Below are 19,311 nucleotides of genomic sequence, written 5' to 3' on the forward strand. Positions count from 1 at the left end.
TTTTTCTCAAAAAATCTTAATTGACAATTACTAAATTAGCAATCTTAATTGACAACTAATTGATATTACCTATTCTTTTTCTTCACCTTTTATTCTCTGACCTTTCCTTTTCTCTCAATTAAATCCTAGTAACGTTTCTACTCTCCCTGCCACTCTCTCAAACTCTCATATCCTTTGTAAAAGAATTCTCCTCCATAATTTATTTTTTCTTTGATTACTTGATTAGCCATTGAGAAGAACGGGAGAAGATCAATAGGAAAACAAAACTCCCTTTATTGTAAGTAGTTACGCCCTAGCCTCTTTGCTGTTTTGTTTTTTCTGATTTCTATTTTAGTTTGCTTTTAATCATGTATGCGGTATGCCTATCCAGACTCCAGTATCCATGTCGGCATGACCATGAGGGGATGGTTTCATGGTTATGTTGAGTTTTGATACAATAAAAATTTCCTTTTTCTACAATATAAAAGGACCGTAAAGTACTAACTAATTGGAATTGGATGCAATACAAAAGTTAGAAAAATAAAGTTTAAATAAAAAATGTAATAAAGAAATTTTTTTTAGACAAAAATGCCTCACTTAGGCCTCCCTTTAAAGTTCGCTTTAGGCCTCACTTAGGGTTGGACCGGCCCTGTTTCTCATCATATCACTTTTCACCCTTTTTTTCTTTCTGCCTCTCAAGTGTAAATACCTATCCCAGGTGTATAAGGATGATTTATCCTTCAAGCATTATCCTATTCCCAGCTGCATTCTTCTATCATTCAAATGGTGTTGAATTCACGTAAAAAGCACCTTCTTGTCAACATGATTCTTGTAGGCTAGTCTTGCAAATGAAGTGTTGAAGATGAAAGCCTTCAGAGCGAACTTTAGACTTTCCTTGCTCTAAATATTGTCATGTCAGTTTGTCTAAGGATCCCACATTCCCACCTGATAATTTAGCTAATTGATGGCACATTATTGAATCTGTTGCAGCTAATAACATCCCACTCTACAGTATCATCATCAATCAGCTGAAATACACAATATCACAAGAAGAACCTTATTTGGGCTTCTCACACTGCCCTCCCTAAGCTTAAGAGTAATAATACCTAAATATTATGAGTTTACTTAAAAAAAAGGATGCATGTTGAGTGTATTAGATATCCGAGGCCTTAATATAAGATCACCTCATCAAGGAGCTATGTTAAGAAAAGAATTGAGATTGGATTTCAAATGAATACCCGTGCATTGCACGGCACAGGCTACTTACTACTACTAGTAATCAAAATCTTGGAATGCCTCAAGTTTATGTCTCAAGTGATCCTGGATCTATACCGTTGGTGCATGCATAGAGAGGCTGAGGAACCTGCCATTGGCTCATTATTGAGAGTGAGCTATTTTACATGGACATTAGTCTTATGTCTAAAAGGGAAAATAGTCTTATCTTTTATCACTTAGAGGACCTACATTGCAGCTTGGAATAGATTAAGTCTCGGCCAAAATAGGTTTATTTGGTCTTTTTGCGATTGTTTGGATATTTTATGATATATTTTAATGTGATTTTGTTCAATGTTATTAAAACTGGACCGACCCGGCTGAGCTGGTCAGATCGGTTGGGTTGAAAATCTTGTATGCTTGGCTGGTTCGGTCATGAATGTGGATTGGATGTGCATTCCAACCGGGGATGATGACATAAACTCAGTATAAACTCAGCCAACTGTGACAATTAGAATGTGGCCATCTAATTTGTTACCAAATATTTAGAATGAAGATTCAGTTGTTACTTCATTTATGTAGTGCATTGCAAAACAAGTTTAACCTAAGGCCAACTCAACTCGTAACGTGGGAATTAATGAGCATGTTGTTTTATTTTAATATATGTTGGGTCAGCGAGCTTGTTGATAATCTAGAGGAATGATTCCATCATTATTGAGAAACAATATCTAGACAATACCAGTGTCCTAAAAGCTGTTTGTGGACTTGCAAGGGACATTATTAGACCAGCAGATTCATCATTCAATGATGATCCTAATGAAACTAAGAATGATGCTAGGTATTACAATTAAAGATTGTATTGGTGCAATATATGGTCCTCACATAAAAGTTTATGTTCATCTCTGAGGCAGCTTATATTGGTAGGGAAGGTTACACTCATGACTCATGACTGCTTGTGATTTCAACATATGTTCCACCTTTGTCTATGTAGAGTGGGAGGGTTCTACATATGATAAGTCATCATTGTATTTTTCCCGTCCTCCTTAGGGTATGTAATATTGGCATCTTATAAATATATGACATTGATATACTTATGTGATAATATTTTATTATTTCGTTTCCAAAGGATCCCCTCCTTGCTATTCATTGCGAACATCATTGCCCTTTCTTCCCTACAGCGCAAGCTCAAAATCCTTTCCATAAGTTATAGATCTCCAATGCTGTCACAACTGGGAATTGTGATTTCCTTGCCAGGAAAACAGTCAAGATCCTTCACGATAATGCACGATTTCGTGGTCATTGGGAGGAGTTTCAGATCCAAAGAGAAAGGGAATCACTTGTTTTGCAAAGAGAAAGGGAATCACAGTAAAGAGAATGAGAAACCATCTAGAAAAATGCAAAGTGGTTCAACACTGGTGACTCAAACGCTCATGGATTTTGGCTCAAAGAATGAATAATAGCTCTAAATCAGGAACAAAACCATATTTCATTTTTTAAGAGCAGTTAATCAAAATATCACTTTCTTCTTTTCACACCAGGGAAAAAAATTCCAAACAGTGGAACATCCATAAATAAAATTTGTTGGAAAATCATGTAATCTCTTTCAACCAAAATCGTGAAGATCCACGTAATACAAAATTTGAAAAGTAACATCCTCAGTGGATGTAGGATTGAGATGTTCGCTTTATCCAACAAACTTACACATGACAATTGCCAACACAGATTTTCTTTATAACAAACTGAAAAATCTGAAGGAAAAATAAAATGTCTATAATTTAGAATCCAGTGCGGAAAAAAAATTCAGTGCCCCACCCTGAAGTGCAAACTAATTAGAAGAATTAAAAATTAAAACTCCATTCTCATATACCAGATTTTCTCCTATCAATAACCAATGTGAACTGCAACTACATCACCAATCTTTGTCTTTCATCAGCATCCTCATGCTCCACCTGAAAACAATGAAAATTAATGTTGTAATACCAGGCACGGAACCTAATTATTTGTTGAAAATTAACAAGAAAATTACTCCACAGAGTGCATTTAGATTTACATAAAGGGTGCAAAAGAAGGATAAGAAAGGAACTAAGAGACGATTAGAGATAATAAGTTATGTGGCGAGGAATAGAATAAAAATGTTTAAGATGAGAGTAAAAATTGGGGTGCCAAAAATTTATGGTAGTTAAATTGACACCATAGAGCACTCATCTCTTTGGTATTTCTTCTGCTTTTCAAAAGTTAATCCTAAAATTAAAGCTGGTACCAATTGGTGCTTTTTACTCTTCAAACACATGAATATTAACAACAAAATGTTTGGCATAATCATTTATTACAACTCAGTTAGCAGAGCATACAAAGAGCCTAAACTGAGTAATATAAAGCAAGCAAGAGAAAGGGAATGAGCAGGGATTTGATCGGTTCACATAATTTGTCAGAATATGGATAAAACATGCACATACAACATACTGAAGTCAACAGGATTGGCTTTGTCAATAACTTGCAAAAAAATAGAAGCATGTGTGCCCTGTTCTCATTGGCAGAAGAACTCAATATTTGTTTGGATATATTTCTGATACTTAAAAATATGATATTTTTATATTGGTTCCTTACTAGTTACTAGGTTGTTTTTTGGGACTAAAACCACGAGTTTCAAATATTCAAAGACTAATTAAAGAGGGACTAATTTAAAAAATTGGCATATTTAGGTGCAAAAACATATTCAAGTCTAAAATATTTCTGCAACTTACCAGCAGCATATACACCCTAAGTTGTTGTTCACAGAAATTAATTCATAGCAGCACAAAAATCGAACAGCATTTAAATGAACAGACCATTTTTATAGAGGAGAACAGTATATAATTACCTCAACAAGGACCCTTGCCTTCTTCTTTGATTTAGAATCAAGGATGTCCTTTTCATGTCTCTTTGAAGCTAAAGTCATTTTCCTTCTTGCTCTCCTTTGATCAAGTGCTTCTGCCTCCTCATCATCAGTGCTTCCAGCTGCATTAGTAGGACTTCATCAGGCTTTTGCTTTTTAATTCTGTACGTTTCAAACTTTTCCCAAACTCACAGAGAGCTTGCTTCTCATAATAGGCTCTCTCATCCAACAACAAAAAAACATAATCCAACATAACTGATAACACAGGCAACACAGCTGTCTCGTGATCCCCGTGCAGGAATCCACATTGTATATGACTGGTAATATGCATTTTTCTGGCGGGGTAGAACTTTGTATATTTGCAACAGAATACATTATACATGCGATCGTAAATCTATGATTCAAAGGACACAGACTTGGAAAATCTGACTACAACATCAGAACTAGAAGAAATGAAGATATAATGCAAATTACGAAAGTAGAAATTATGCAGCCAAAGAAATTTTCATCTGGAATATTCAGCACTTATTTTGAAGTTGAAAAATATCAAACATGATACGACTCTCTTATTTGTTATGTTTACCCATGTCAGTGCAAAACATGGGTTACATGACTCACTTAACTATCATATCATGCACACCACTATTTCAATACCCAAAAAAAAGGGCGACTCATAATTTAACATGCAAAAAATACGCAATATGTATTGCAAAGCTTCAAAAGTAAAATTACCATTTTCATTCTCATCACCATCACCGCCCTGAGACTCAAAACCATCAAAATCTTCTATGTCATCTTCCTCTCCAGATTCATAACCTTCAACAAATTCTACTGGATGATCCTGTTCAATTCAAAAACAAAATTAAGAAATTAAGCATAGGCAACAAATTCACTAGTTATATTTCAAATAGTTTTGATTAAGCACAATTGGCAGCAGAGAGAAATGGATTAATAAATACAAACCTCTTCATCCTCAGGTTGAATTTGCTGAGCATCAGCAATAATTTCTTTAATAACTTCTTCACGGATGTTCACAATACCATAAACTTGTTTTTGAAGGCGTTCTACCAGCTCTTTTTTAATAGCCTAAGCAATATTGAAAACTAAAAATGAGAAAACCGAAGACAACATAGAATTTAATGAGCACCGGTAAAATTAGGAATTCACTATAGAACCTTATCTAACACAGCTGCTATTTCAGCCTTTGCTTCTCTTCTAGCTTCTCTCTTTTGCTCCTTCCTTGGAAGTGTCTTTATTTTCTCCCTGTAAATCAACAACCACAGTAACTAACATGATAAACCAGGCTACTGTTATAGAGAAACTGCTATGAACAACAGCCTAAAATATAGAGTAAGGAGACGAAATTGTTATAATAATGTAAATTTATAAGTGTATTCAAAAGGCTGTACCCGAAAAAAGTAAAAGAAATAGGCAATATGCAGAAATGGATGAATAAGTTCTCAAATTCATAAGCAATATTACTTGGGATTTGGGAAAAACATGCATACAGACTTAATAAATAAAATGTGAGATTGTAACAGATCCTACCTCAATTATAACATCATATTCAAAATAATACACACACGTAAAATAACAAAGATCTGAAGAATATCCATAAGGACACAACACTGAAATAAAATTTGATTCAAAATCTGGACTGGACAAGGGAACTTATCACGAAACTAAATGAGGTCAAACTGATTGTTGATTAACAATAATAATAATCTCGTTATGTTTGAGGGTGAGGCATATGATCACAATATATCATTAAATACTCAGAATGGCTGAATAGTGAATACATTAACAAGTCCTATACGAGACATACTTCTACTGATATAAATATTCTAAATACATAAATAGACAATGTTTTGGGTGCATTACAAGTGACTGTTTTCAAAAAGTGTTTCTTAATTAAACAAATATGGTGCAGGAAGCCAACAGAAAGAAGTGGGATAAAGTTGGACGGAAAAAAATCAATCAAAATATAGGTTGCCAACTTCTTTCCAATGTATTTTATCCTCTGATTAAGAAGATAGGATGCCTCTCATTCACTAACTACCAAGTCCCTCCTTTGGGTGTCAAATTACCAAATAAAAAGGTCGTAAAACTACATCTAACAACTGGAAAAATATATTCTTCTGAAACTGAGGTAATATTACATCCCCTAAAGTTGATGTTTCAGCACCAGAGTTAAGTATAACTGTAAGAGGATCAGTGTTATCAAATCGCGATCGCGGACCATCGCGGTGAGCTAAAAATCCGCTATTTCAGCCGCTATTTGGCGGAAAATAGCGGGAATAGCGCGCTATAGCAGGCAATAGCGGTGTCGCGATTAGCCAAAAATCCGCTACGCTATAGCCGCATAACGCCGCTATTTGATAACACTGACGAGGATGCCAGCAAAACATCTATTTGGCTTCTCTAGATGCCAAAAAGGATGTCCAGTAATGCAAACATAAATGTAAAACATATGTGCCCTTAATTTTCTCTGGAATCCATACACCCCATCGGTTTGTGGACACCTATCTATGGCATACCCTCAATAAATTGATGTGTTTGAAATTGAATCTACATGAGATTGTATATATAAAACAGCAAATTAAGGGCTTGTTAGATTATTGTTTCCTGAAATAGTTTATTTTTTAAAAGCAGGAAAAGAAAAGAAAAATGTTTGACAGAAGCTATTTTAAAAACTGTTCGTAAAAACGGTTTTTATTTTCTTTTTCTTTTTTTCTTCTTTTTTTTCGTCAAAAACAGGTTTTAAAAATTGTCTCGGAAAATATATTTTAATCCAGAAAACTGAGAAGGTAATCAAACAAATGTTAAGTCTTGGATCAGTTCCATAATTTCAAGGCACAAGAAAAATTGAGCCTAAATAGTAATAATATGCCATTAGCAAATCATTATTCAAAATCAGATTTAAAATTATAGGGCTTTTAATTTTTACTTCATCTGCTAAAGTTCTTCTGACTCTTATTCATTCACAGAAAATTTTAGTGCTAGTCTGGGTTGAAAAAAATGTTTTCATTTCCTGTTTTCACCAATACTTACAAAATACAACTTTCTTTTTATTCTTTTCTCCTGGTTTCAAAGATTTTTCCAGAAAATAATGACAACAATAAGAAGAGTTACAATATTTCCTTCACAACTCTGTAAAAGTAAGAAACAAAATGAAAACAAGGTAACATTTTTGTAATTATCAATGAAAAAGAAAATGATAACTGATAATATTTTATCAAAATATTTCCCACACTCACGAACATAGAAAATTGCACTTACCAAATTAGCTATTCAAATATTCAGAATCAAAATGTAGGGGGGGGGGGGAATTGAAATTTAGAGCATCTGTAACACAAGCTCCACATAGAGAAATAAGATATTGCTTAACAAGATAGAATAAAATGCAACTGAAAATTCACTTTCAAACCTTGTCTTCAAAGCAAGTTTCCTCATACGTATCCGGTATTGGGTCATTTTGGTCAAACGTTGTTTGATCTTGTGTATAAGAAGCTTGGGCCAATACATCTGCCAATGCGGAAAGGTCAGGCAAGCAACCAATCTCAACAATTACTTAAAGTAAAAAGTCAAATATATTAATATTGTAAAACAATACAAATATGCAGTACCAGATGTTTGTCAATGACTTCAAGCGCCTTCTCATAATTCCTAGGCAGCTTAACTCTTTCCCACAAATCCTTTGGCATATGAGCTCTTTCTATAGTTTTCATGTAAAGATAAAACACTCCTGCAGCATCCAATGCAATTATATCATTATTTGCATGATCTTCCACAAATTCCATAGTCCCCATTGATTGCATTTCCATTCATAAGGATATAACCATTTAATCATTGATATGTTGCATACAACCAGCTAATTTATTTCATGTGGGCAAAAAAAAAAACACAGAACTTTAACTTCTTCTAAACTGAAACGTGCAGATTTACTCACACCCCACAAGCATTTGACTACTTTGCAATATGCATTAATTCTAGCTGACACCTAACCCAGAAAGAAAAAGGTGGGTAAGCATAAGTACCATTGTCATCTCGAATGGTGGCGTAACGACTATTAGCTAAAGGGCAGGAGCTTCGGTTACAGAGTCCAGTGACGTTGTAAGGGTTTCTACATAAAATCACCGTCGGAATTCTGAACAAAATAGAAAAAGAAAGAGAAAAGAGGCGTTAACAATTTGAACTAGTAACAGCACAGGAAAATCCATGATTATGAAGAGGGTCTGAAAAAAAGTTTACTTGGCCATGTAACTGCAATGGTTGTGCCTGATAACTTGCCATATAACCTCATCGTGCTGCATCTTTGAAGCAAGTTTTTTAAGGTCCTACTTCTGTGTTGTGGTTTAAGGGAGCGTCAGCTTCACCAGTGCAGTCTGAAACACCTTAATTATATAATTTTAGTTAAATATCCTTCGAATAAGTAACATAATTATATACATTTATAATAAAAAACAAAACTTTCTTACTGAATCACAACTCAAAGTGTTCTACCTTCTTATTCTATTGAAATTTGGACAGAGTTCACACTGTTTTATCAGTTCCTCAAATGTAGAAAGAACCTGTCGACAAGAAGGTCAGCAGTCAGAATTGAAGAATACACAATATCAATAATCATATATACATATAGATATGATACACATGAAGAAATACATATGTTAAACATCCATTCAATAAAGACCTTGATTCAGCTTGAGTCGGCGTATAAATATACCATGAACTTGGGACAAACTTTATCCCCCATCTACCTAAAGACAACATTTTTTTGAGATTGAAATATCTCATCCCATTTAAAAAGGGTGAAACAACATATTTCATCCAAAATTATACTATTCTTTCTTCATGGTGGCTAACATATCGATTTAATTCACTTACTTCGATCATGCATACAAATCACTCGTCGGGCCAAATTCAAAGATGTCCTCATGTGAAAGGTTCCACTTCTCATAACAATGAGTAAACAATATTCATCACTACCATACAAATAAAATTCATGTAACTTTCAATTACATTCACAAGGGCATCCAAGGATTTTTGATTCAATCCATGTAGTCCTTTAATGTCAAACACTAAACACATTATTCAGCTAAAAGGATTGTAACTTTATAGTTTACTCCAAGGTAAGAAAAAGCCTACTACACTGATTTCACAGTCCAAAAGCTCTTTTCAAAGGAAACCCATTAAAAAAACGATAAATCTAACTTATAGATAATAGCAATAAAATTCATATTCTTGAAGACAGCAGATTGGAAGAGAAAGGGGTAAAAAGGCAAGGCAACATGGTGTGGCTGAAGCCTACCTGATAGCAGAACAGAAGCAGAGCGCAGAACGCAGAGAGAAGAGGAAAACAGGACGAGCTCGCCGGAGAGAGGCGGAGATAGCGGCGGTGGGGACTTGAGAGAGCAGGGAGAAGGAGAGGCGTAAGCTGCCTTCTAGGAAGTGAGGCAAAAGGGTTCATCTAGGTTTTTATTTCCTCTTAAATTCCAAATTTGCCCCTGAAATCTTCCCGACCATGGTGGTCATGGGTTTGGATGGACCCGAACCCGATCATCCAATCAATTCTTTCTTTTTTTTTCATTGAATCAATTCAATTAGTTCAAATTTGTATAGTATCTTTCCAATGTATAAAACAAAAATTGTATGGTTTTTCTTTGTGTCCAGACAAATAAAAACAAACACTGCACTAGAGCGTAGAACTGTCAATATGGGTTACAACTCACGAGTCAGTTTGATGAGTTGGCTAAATGAGCCGAGTTGGGTCAGTCAAAATTTAGCTCGAAAAGAACTTGGTTAGTGCAACCCGACTCGTTTAACCCGCTGGGTTGGCTAAATGAGCCGAGTTGGGTCAGTCAAAATTTAGCTCGAAAAAAACTTGGTTAGTGCAACCCGACTCGTTTAACCCGCTGGTCAGCGGGTTAAGCGAGTCAATCTGTTGGTTAGAGGTATTTTTCATTAAAAAAAAAGGCTTAATTGCAGTTTTGGTCCCTGATCTAACATGATTGTGCAAAAGTGATCCCACATATTTAAAACGAGCGGTCAATGTCCCTAACGTTTGTGTCGTGAGCGATTTTAGTCCTTCCGTCCACTTATGTTAGTTGACTAACGGAATTGCTGACGTGTCCTTCATTAATTGACATGGCCATGTTGTGTCCCCCTGCCACATAGATAAATAATTATTAAAAAAAAATTTCCCAAATTAAAAATTTCATCTTCAACCTTCAGTTTCCATCTTCTTTAACCAGAAAATCATATTCAACCTCCATTTTTCACCTTCTTCAAAGGCACAAAAGGAAACTTAATCTAAAATCAAAACCAAACGGCTCTTGCACCTTTGAAAGAACTGTTATATTTTTCTTCTCAGATCTGGAACTAGACCTCCACCCCCAAGACCACCACCCCAAACCCCAACCACACCACGCCACCACCACTTAACAAGACGCACCCACCTTTGTCCCCTCTCTCACCAATCCCTATAATGAAACCATTTTGGGCGAGAGGGAAGAACCCAACCCCAGCAACGACAGCAATATCAACAACAACAGATCGAGTGATGGAGTCATAGATCTATGGGAGAATAATGGAGTCCCAGATCCGTTTGCGTGGGTGTGAGAGGAGGAAGATGATGGCTAGGGCGAGGATATGGAGGAGCGATGTGAAGGTTCGGTGGGTAAAATTAATTTTCTGGATTTGTGTTTGATTTCTGGAAGGAGAGGGGGTTGGGTGAAGGGTTTTGTGGTCTCAATCTCTCAATCTGGGTTTCTGAAAGTACAAATTTTATGTGTTATGCGTGAATGTTGGTGATTTACTTTGCAGGTTGTGCTATTGTGTTTCTTAACCGGTTTCTGGTTTTAAACGATGAACGAATAGGTTTCTGAGTCTGAACGAACAGGTTTCTGGGAACTCAATTGATTTTTCGAGAGGTTTGGAGCGATGGGGGGTATTGCCAAGGACATGGATTCTGGTACTTTCTGAGTGTGTATGGGTTTTTGGATTTTCCCCTTTGTTTGTATACTGGGCGTATATGGGTTTTTGGTTTCTTTATTGTAATAATTCCTAACATATATTGAAGAAAATTGTAGCCAGCCTCTTGTCTGTTTTAGATCATCGGCTTCTTATCTTTAACATTTCGCCATTTTAATGTAAAAGCCCCCTGTATGATTGGAAAGCCATGGAGAATGAATGATACTTATGGTGGATATTGGATAAGTTGCATAAATTATGGGTGTGTTTGAATTTATTAGTGTTTCTGTTTTTTTCTTTTTCTAAAGATCAAGATGAATGAGTATGATGATGATAATGAAGATGAAGATTTAAAGACAGTTATGATTTGCTGGGATGAAGAAGAGGTTGGGAAAATTTGAATTCATAATAATATTTTAATTATTTATCTATGTGGCAGGGTGACACAACATGACATGTCAATTAATTAAGCATACGTCAGCAATTCCGTTAGTCAACTAACAGAAGTGGACGGAAGGACTTAAATTGCTCACGGCACAAACATTAGGGACATTGACCGCTCGTTTTAAACATGTGGGATCACTTTTGCACAATCATGTTAGATCAGGGACCAAAACTGCAATTAAGCCAAAAAAAAATTATTTGGTTCGAGTGGCAGTGAACTCTAATGCTTTGTTTGCAGCGCACGTGGTCATTATCGTCGACAGTAATTGGAACCCGATTGTCGGGAGAATGGGATGCACGGCTGTGATTCGGGATAGTTCTGGGAATTGGATCCCTAGAGTTTTGGTTAGCTACAACCGTGGTAGTGCTTTCTTGGTTGGGCTTATGGCAGTGGAGCTGGGTTTGAGTCATGTTGTTGAGCTTGGGTATAGGAACGTCGTGTGCCAGTTAGATTGCCTTCAAATCATCACTCTCCTGCAAACATATATGGATATTGCTCATTTTTTGGGATCGGGAAGTAATTGGACGTGTGTGTGCTGCAAAGAGTAGTTTACAAAGTTGTCAATTGCTTCATAAAAACCGAGAAAGGAACAATACGATAGACCAACTAGCTCGTGAAGCTGGTAGAGTTGGTTCTCAATTAAGATGTGGACGAGTCCACCACCCTTTGTTTATGCATCATTGTATTTGGATAATGTTAGATAGTCCTGTTTCCTTTTGCTGTTAATCTTCCTCTTGGAACAAAAAAAAAATTAAAGGTTAGTTCTAACGATTATTTATAGATAAAAAAAATGAAAAGTCTTATTTCTTTAAATTGAGTCAAATTTTTGTGTTTTATTTATTTTTATTCCATTATTTAGCTCATTTCAAATGTGACAGTAAAATATTGTGTTGATAAATCATGTTAATTAAATTCTTTTACTATATATCAAATGCGACAGGGTTATAAAAAAAGTGACAGATAAATAATTGTGTTGATGAATCTCTTGCTTATGAGTTGATACCAATTTCTATAGGTATATTTTTGAAATTATTTTTTATAACATTTATAACATTTTTTAATCCAATTTCTTTATTTTCCATATTTTTTTATATTTATTTCATTCAACACGTGAGTCAGTCTGCGAGCTCGTAGTGTGCCAGTTTGGATTCATATTTTTCTAACTCGTCAAAACCCCGGGTTGACATAACCCAACTCGCTTTCAACCAACCTGTGACGGGCTAGCCCATCCGAGTTGGGCTAGCCCGTACTGACAGCTCTATTAGAGCATCACAACACCTCCTATTAAGGAGTGGAACTAAGTCCTTGGGTGAAACAAAGCAATGACCACATTGCAAACACAAGCTACAGGCTGCCAACCAATCCGTACAAGAACTGGCTTCCTTACGGACTTGTCGGAACGAGATATTCTAAGACCATTCACAATGGTTAAACAAGAAAAGTTTTGTTTACCCCTTTTTTACCCCACTTTTTCTCTTCCCAACACTCCACATCATCTTCTCTCTCCAATTCAACAAACTCTCAACAATTACCCACTCCAATGGTTTTCTCTCTCAACACCCTACCCCACCACTCACCCTACCCCACCACTTTTTATTTCATATTTTTATTTAATTTTATATTATTGTTTTTATTATTTACATAAAATTACAATTATTATTTTAATTAAATTAAATAATAAACACTCAACAATTTTTTTTTTACTATAGACAATAATTTATTTTATTTCCTTAACCAAAAGAAAAGCTAATAGAAAGATAATAAGATGGTGAGAGAGATAATAAGAGAGTGAAAAAACTTGGTTTTTTTTTGTGTCCAAATCAAACGAACCAAGTCTCTATTTATAGAGAAAAAAAAAATCATGAATTTTGGTATATTTTTTTTTTCAGAAAATATTTTTTTTGATGAAATAATTGAGTTTAAAAGATAAGGATAAAAGAAATCCGGACAGCCAACAGAAACGTGACACGTGGCGGCTGTAGAAAAAAAAAATTCCTCCCTCCTCCCAGGCGCGTCACGCGCCTTGTCTGGCCGTGTGGCCCACGCGCCTGGGAGAGGCCATCCGGACGCTGACGCGTGGCGTGCAGCAGGAGGCTCAACAATGTTGAGGAAGCTCAACATTTTACCCGTTTCTCTCTCCTCCCAATCACTCTCAACAAAGTTTCACACCCATTGCAACCCCTAAACAAAACTCAACAAACATTTTAAACATCCATTGTAAGTGGTCTAAGGGCGGAAGGCAATGTTAATAATCTCATACGATAAGGAAGCCATAAGAACATTCTATTATATATTTCTAGTAAATTACTTTTAAATATGATTTATATTGTGGATTTTAAACAAAATATGATTTATATTATAATTTTCTAAGCTTAACATATAAATATAAAATATATATTAGAAATTTGTAACTGAAGGGGTTGACGTAGGGGCTACCACTTTATCATTTAAGCAAGTGATGGGAGGTTTTAGTTCCACGACTGTCACTATGGTTAAAACAAAAAATTAGAAACAAAAAAGTAAAGGTTTTTTCCACATTTAAGAAGTATACTCCTAAAAGATTATTACTTTGAATTAGAAATATATAATGGAATGTATGTCTTAAATTATGATTATTATCAATTTGAATTACTATGAATCGAGTATTGGAGTTGATTGCAATGTAAGTATCACATTATAAATGTTGATAAAGGAAAAAAGTGGTAAACATAAACATTGAGAAGTCTCACATTGCCTAGCATGGTGAAGGGTGAGAGAGGTCAAGACTATATATAAAGATCTCAAATTCTCTAGTTTAACGGACCAAGACTAATATCAGGAAACACTTTAAGCTTATATTTGTGTTTTCTTGTTCTCTTATGCTCGTTTTAGAGTATTGTGAGAAGATGTAGTTTAAATATGGTAATTTCTATTCCGACCCCCCCGGACATCTATTCAGACCCCCGCACATCTATTTTCAATTTTCGCTCGCACTTTGAAAGTGCGTTACCTACGCACTTTGAAAGTGCGTTATGAACGCACCTCTAAAGTGCGTTACCACAATATTATCGTCGTCACCTCCATCATCGCTATAAAGACCATTGTCCCACCACTATATAACCTCACTGTTGTCGCCGCCACTACCATTACCAGCCTCCACCATCACTGTTCTTCATCTCATTGTGAAAATGAAAACGTCTTTTTGTTGATATTTTAAAGAGTGCTTTCCATCAAACGAACATATTTTTTTTAAAAAAAATTGAAAAATAAGAAATAAACAAACTAAAGAGACCCTTTACCATTTGTCAATCCCATAAACAAACCCCAGTACAATCAACTATAGTACTTCTTACAGTTTAGTGAATCCACCTGAAGCTCGTAAGCTTCTTCTCCCCAACCAAGTTCTTCAATGTTTTTTTTTATAAGCAATATATATTATATTAAAATGAAGTTCTTCAATGTTAATGTGTTAGAGTCTTTCTCTTCTTTTAGTTTGATTTAGTTTTGATATTTCTTCCCGGATTTCTTCAAATATTTGTCTATTTCCCAACAAAACCTACCTCATGCCGGAATATTAATTTTAAAAAATATATTTGTAGTAAATATTTTTTTTATACCATTACAAAACTAAAAAATCAATAAATTATAATATTTTTAAAAAATTATAATAATAAATAAAGCATGATGTAACTGATCGTCATCATTCCCAAATTCAAGTCTCCCTCTTAAACCCTAAAAGTAGAGTCTTTGCTCTCTGTAACCACCGAGTTCGACTGTGCGAGTGTGTGATCACCTGAATCTCGATCAATCAACGTTAGAGTCTTTTCCTCAACCCTTTTCTTCTTTCAATTTCTCTCATTCCCTTCTTGATTTGATTTTGGGGATTTTTTTTGCACAGGATTTCCACAAAAATCTGTTTTTTAGGGTTCTTAATTTCCCCTTTTCACAGCAAAGACAACCACATTCAAGATTCGAAGACATTGTTCAGGTTCTTCATTTCATTTCTCCTTTTCTCATTTATTTAGGGTTTTTCATCATTTTCATGTGGAGTCCGTGATTACTGTGTAGTTTGTATCGTATATAATCATAGCGTTGGTCTGAAAAACAAGCAAAAGGTTCGAAATTGGTCTGAGAAACCACATTGAATCGGTTCACGCAGCAAATGGGTTGTTGAAAGATCCTAACTTTGGTCTTGATGGGGGAGTCTGATGGGTGATCAAGATCAGCAGCATATGAAATGGGTCATTTTTGTGCTTTTCTAGTTTCTGATTCCCCCATCTTTTGCGGTTTTCATCATGATATACTATAGGCAGTGCTATTGCTTGCCAATGTTATTAATCGCAGATATTGGAATGACAGAAATTCGTTATGTCAAGTCCTAAGAGCGGAAAATAGGGGATAGCAGTGAGCCCTCAGAGTGCTACTATAGCGCTATAGTGCCGTGATATCCGCTATTTGACAACACTGTTGCTTGCTAATGTGTTCTTCACTTCAGCTATCTAGTTGATATGTTAGTAATCCTGGTTCTTGGATGTTGCACTTCATTGTTGCAGTAGTTGTATTCTTTCTTTCCACTTGCATGTTTCTGGGATTGGCAGTGTGGACGTCTACTTTGAAGGATTAGCTAGTCAGAATAAAGAAATGTTTTTTCTTTTGCTATGAATCAAATGAATTTTTTTTGTGATTTTGGGTTTATGGTTTAGGAATCAGCGACCCTGTTTTAGGGTTAGATTTAGTGTTCTGTTTGTTTCTGGTGTTGGCTTCTTGATGATGGTGCTACAGCCAACTTGGGATTGAATTGTTTTAGGTGGTGTTTGGTAATTGTCTGAAGAGATTTGTTAGGAACCCAAATGATTTACGGGCTGAGAAGGAAGAGTGGATAATGGATTCACCAACTGTCTTTTGGACCTCAGATTTGGAGGGTCTATTCTAGGAGAGGTGCTAAGAAAGGTGAGCTGGAAGTAGGGAAAAGGGAGGGAAGAATTATTTACGGAGTGAGATGAGGTTGCATCCATATAGAGGTTTTGTAATTGTGAATCATTTTTCTGTTAGAATGAATAACAGCTGTGACTCTCTATAAGAGCTCTTACCCTGGGCAGTGGTGGGTTTTTCACTGCTGAGTCTTCCATATTCCAATACTACAATCACAGTTTTCATTTTTCATTGACTCTGTTTCATTGCTTAATTGATCCAGTTTTGCATCAAGATTATAGACAGATGGCGCTTCAATGTGCGAAGAAGGAGGCTTACTTTGTTCACCGGCACCGCAAAGATCCCATTGGTGATAATGATGATATTCATAGTGAAAATAAACGCTTGAAGGGGAAGATAATGGATATTGAAGATAGGCTGTTGACACTTGAACAACAGGTTGCCACATTGAAGCGGTTGCATAAGGTAATACATATGATTCATGGATATGTTTTTTTTTTCCCCTCTTTGTTAGTAACTTTTCACATATAAACACACACATCTGTCATCTAATCATACATTATAATGTTTAGAAAGTTTTAAACAGGGAGCAAAAGCATTTACTCTATTTAATTTGTAATTCTGGCCTATGTTTGCAGAAGAATTTGAGAGCATTGACGAATTACCTTTCTTTTTTGTAAATTGATTGGAAAAGACAGCAATGACATTAGTAAAAGCTGCTAACAGCTGGTCTCTGTATTCAGTAGTGTATTAAAGAGTAATAATGTTTGCTTTTGGTTTATAGTCTCTTACTTGTTCGTGGTTCTCACTTGTCATTGTTGCTGATGGATTTTTTATGAATTAACAGACACTCTGTTATGATTGCTAGGTAGTTGATGACCTAGCTGCTAAGAAGGAGCCTGACTTTGGTTTCTATCTCTGCAAAGATCCCGTTGATGATATTCGGAGTGAAAATAAGCGCATGATGGAGAAGATGGTGGAACTTAGTGATAGACTGTTGGTACTCGAGCATGAATTTCCCCTATTGGAGAAGCTGTGGTGTAAGGTAATTAGTTACATATAAATCATGGATTTGTTAAAATATATTTCTCTTTCTTTCTTAGTATCTTTACATATTTATCATAATAAACATGCACATTTGTCATTTAATCATACATTAATCTGTTTTTTACATAAAAATGAGAGCATAGGCTCATTAGCTTTCTTGTTTGTGAATCGATTGGAAAAGAGAGCAATGACATTAGTAAAATAAAATCTGCTTACAGCTGGTCTCTTGATTAAGTAGCCAGAGTATCTGAGTATGAAAGAGAATTAATGTTTGCTTATGGTCTTGTGGTTCTTACTTGCACTGGTTCTTGGTAGGATTGTGGTCTCATACTCTCATTAGGAAGAGGTTCTCATGTAAAGAAACAAACTTTATGTTTTGTGCTGACTGTATTCTTTACATATTTATTGATGCAAATTAATTTGTTTTGTTTTTGTATGTTGTTTTGATTTGCAGGAAGTTGTTTAGTCTGTCAAGGAAGTAGATGACAGAACCACTCAACCACCTGTTGAAAAGCAAGCTAATAGTCCTTTTTGTAAAGCAATCCTACTATTAACCTGTAGCACTTTGATCTGCGGTCTTTCAGATGTAAAAGACTTGATTTTCAAATATTTCGAAGTGACTTAGCTTCTACTATTACCCACTAATTGCAATTCTTTTGTTCTTTTTTTTTTTTTTTTTTTTTTTTTTAACTTTGACCCGGATTTCCCTATTCATTGCCCTATTCTTTTGTTTAGTTGTTCCTCCCAATAAATGTTTTTTTCCCGGAGTTCAAACTTGTGTCATCTCCCTTCCGTGGTTTAGTTTGCTTATCATAAGATCAACACCTTGTTGATTTTTTAGATTTTTCTAATGACTTGTAATTATCTTAAAAATATGACATTGAATTATTGGATTTCACACAATGACTCAAAGGCTTTGTTTGGTTATAAAAGAAAAGTGAGAGGAAAGAAAAGTTAAGAAAGGAAAAAGAAAGAAAGTGAAAGGAACATGGGATGATTTTTTATGTTGTTTGGCATAAAAGAAAGTGGAAGGACAGAAAATAAGTGTATAAAATATAATTACAATTTCATCCTTTAAATTTTTGAAAATAATGAAATCTCACGTTACTTAAAAAAATAAATTTATTACAATTATAATGTTTTATTTTCTCTCAAATAATTATTAGAGTATTATAATTAAAATAGTTTATACTAAAACTAAAAATATAATTAAAATATTCAAAATTTACGATCATATATACTTATCAAACTTAATATTCAATATTAAGTTATCTTCGACTTACCAATAATGGTAGCTTCAAAAAAATAATAATGGTAGGAAGCCCTAAATGCTTATTGAAACTTTCGACTGCCTTAACTCCTAACAACTATTAAAGCTCAAGAAAACAATCATCTGCAAACAAAAGATGAGAGATATCAGGAGCAGACCGAACATTTTTAATCCCATGCAAAGAGGATTCCAAAATCAAATTATGAATAAAAGCAGAAAAAGCCTCGCTGCATAAAATGAACAAATAAGGTTAAATTAAAGGGGATCCTCTAAGTCTCTAACGCAACATTTATATGAGGACCAAAGGGCGCCTTGGGGGTTTCTATTAAGCATAATTGAAAAGTCAACTGTAGAAACACAACTCATAACCAAATCAACCCAACTACAAGAGAAACACATGTGAAACATCTCCAACTCTAAAAAAGGTCACTCAATCCAGTTGTATGCCTTTAACATATCCAGTTTAAGCGTCATCATTCCATTACAATAATTCTCTTTTTCATATAATGAAAGCATTTAAAGGATGCAAGGGCATTGTCCATGATCACACACCCTAAAACGAAAGCACTTTGAGTTTTACAATATTAGGAAAAATCAGCTTCA

General features: G+C 35.0%; 2 protein-coding genes across 3 annotated transcripts; one reads left to right on the forward strand and one right to left on the reverse strand.

The window, feature by feature from the left end:
* Positions 1-2,759: 2,759 nt before the first annotated feature.
* Positions 2,760-9,531, reverse strand: LOC130728215 (protein mak16). 2 transcript variants are annotated; one of them, XM_057579599.1, is made up of 11 exons: positions 9,375-9,531; positions 8,570-8,637; positions 8,318-8,451; positions 8,104-8,213; positions 7,693-7,811; positions 7,494-7,591; positions 5,242-5,329; positions 5,030-5,152; positions 4,799-4,907; positions 4,052-4,188; positions 2,760-3,140 (listed from the first exon to the last, which is right to left on the reverse strand). In XM_057579599.1, exons 3-11 carry the CDS (start codon positions 8,377-8,379, stop codon positions 3,096-3,098), a joined length of 891 nt encoding a protein of 296 aa, XP_057435582.1. In that variant the 5' UTR covers positions 8,380-8,451; positions 8,570-8,637; positions 9,375-9,531; the 3' UTR covers positions 2,760-3,095. The 2 variants fall into 2 exon arrangements, with proteins under 2 accessions (XP_057435582.1, XP_057435581.1); XM_057579598.1 differs by having other exon boundaries at positions 8,318-8,460.
* A 5,635-nt stretch (positions 9,532-15,166) lies between these two features.
* Positions 15,167-18,075, forward strand: LOC130728216 (uncharacterized). Its single transcript, XM_057579600.1, has 5 exons — positions 15,167-15,272; positions 15,358-15,447; positions 16,654-16,856; positions 17,260-17,436; positions 17,893-18,075. Exons 3-5 carry the CDS (start codon positions 16,677-16,679, stop codon positions 17,902-17,904), a joined length of 369 nt encoding a protein of 122 aa, XP_057435583.1. The 5' UTR covers positions 15,167-15,272; positions 15,358-15,447; positions 16,654-16,676; the 3' UTR covers positions 17,905-18,075.
* The last annotated feature ends 1,236 nt before the right edge of the window (positions 18,076-19,311 follow it).

The sequence above is a fragment of the Lotus japonicus genome, chromosome 1 (genome assembly GCF_012489685.1).
Source record: "Lotus japonicus ecotype B-129 chromosome 1, LjGifu_v1.2".
Classification (NCBI taxonomy): Eukaryota; Viridiplantae; Streptophyta; class Magnoliopsida; order Fabales; family Fabaceae; genus Lotus; species Lotus japonicus.

Excerpts from the sequence above, each read along its gene's own strand:
- LOC130728215 (XM_057579599.1), bottom strand. The coding sequence starts at position 8,379 with ATGCAGCACGATGAGGTTATATGGCAAGTTATCAGGCACAACCATTGC. Across the intron at positions 7,812-8,103 it reads CACCATTCGAGATGACAATG|GAGTGTTTTATCTTTACATG; the intron begins GTACTTATGCTT and ends TGGATGCTGCAG. Across the intron at positions 5,153-5,241 it reads TAGCAGCTGTGTTAGATAAG|GCTATTAAAAAAGAGCTGGT; the intron begins GTTCTATAGTGA and ends AATATTGCTTAG.
- LOC130728216 (XM_057579600.1), top strand. The coding sequence starts at position 16,677 with ATGGCGCTTCAATGTGCGAAGAAGGAGGCTTACTTTGTTCACCGGCAC. Across the intron at positions 16,857-17,259 it reads CATTGAAGCGGTTGCATAAG|GTAGTTGATGACCTAGCTGC; the intron begins GTAATACATATG and ends TATGATTGCTAG.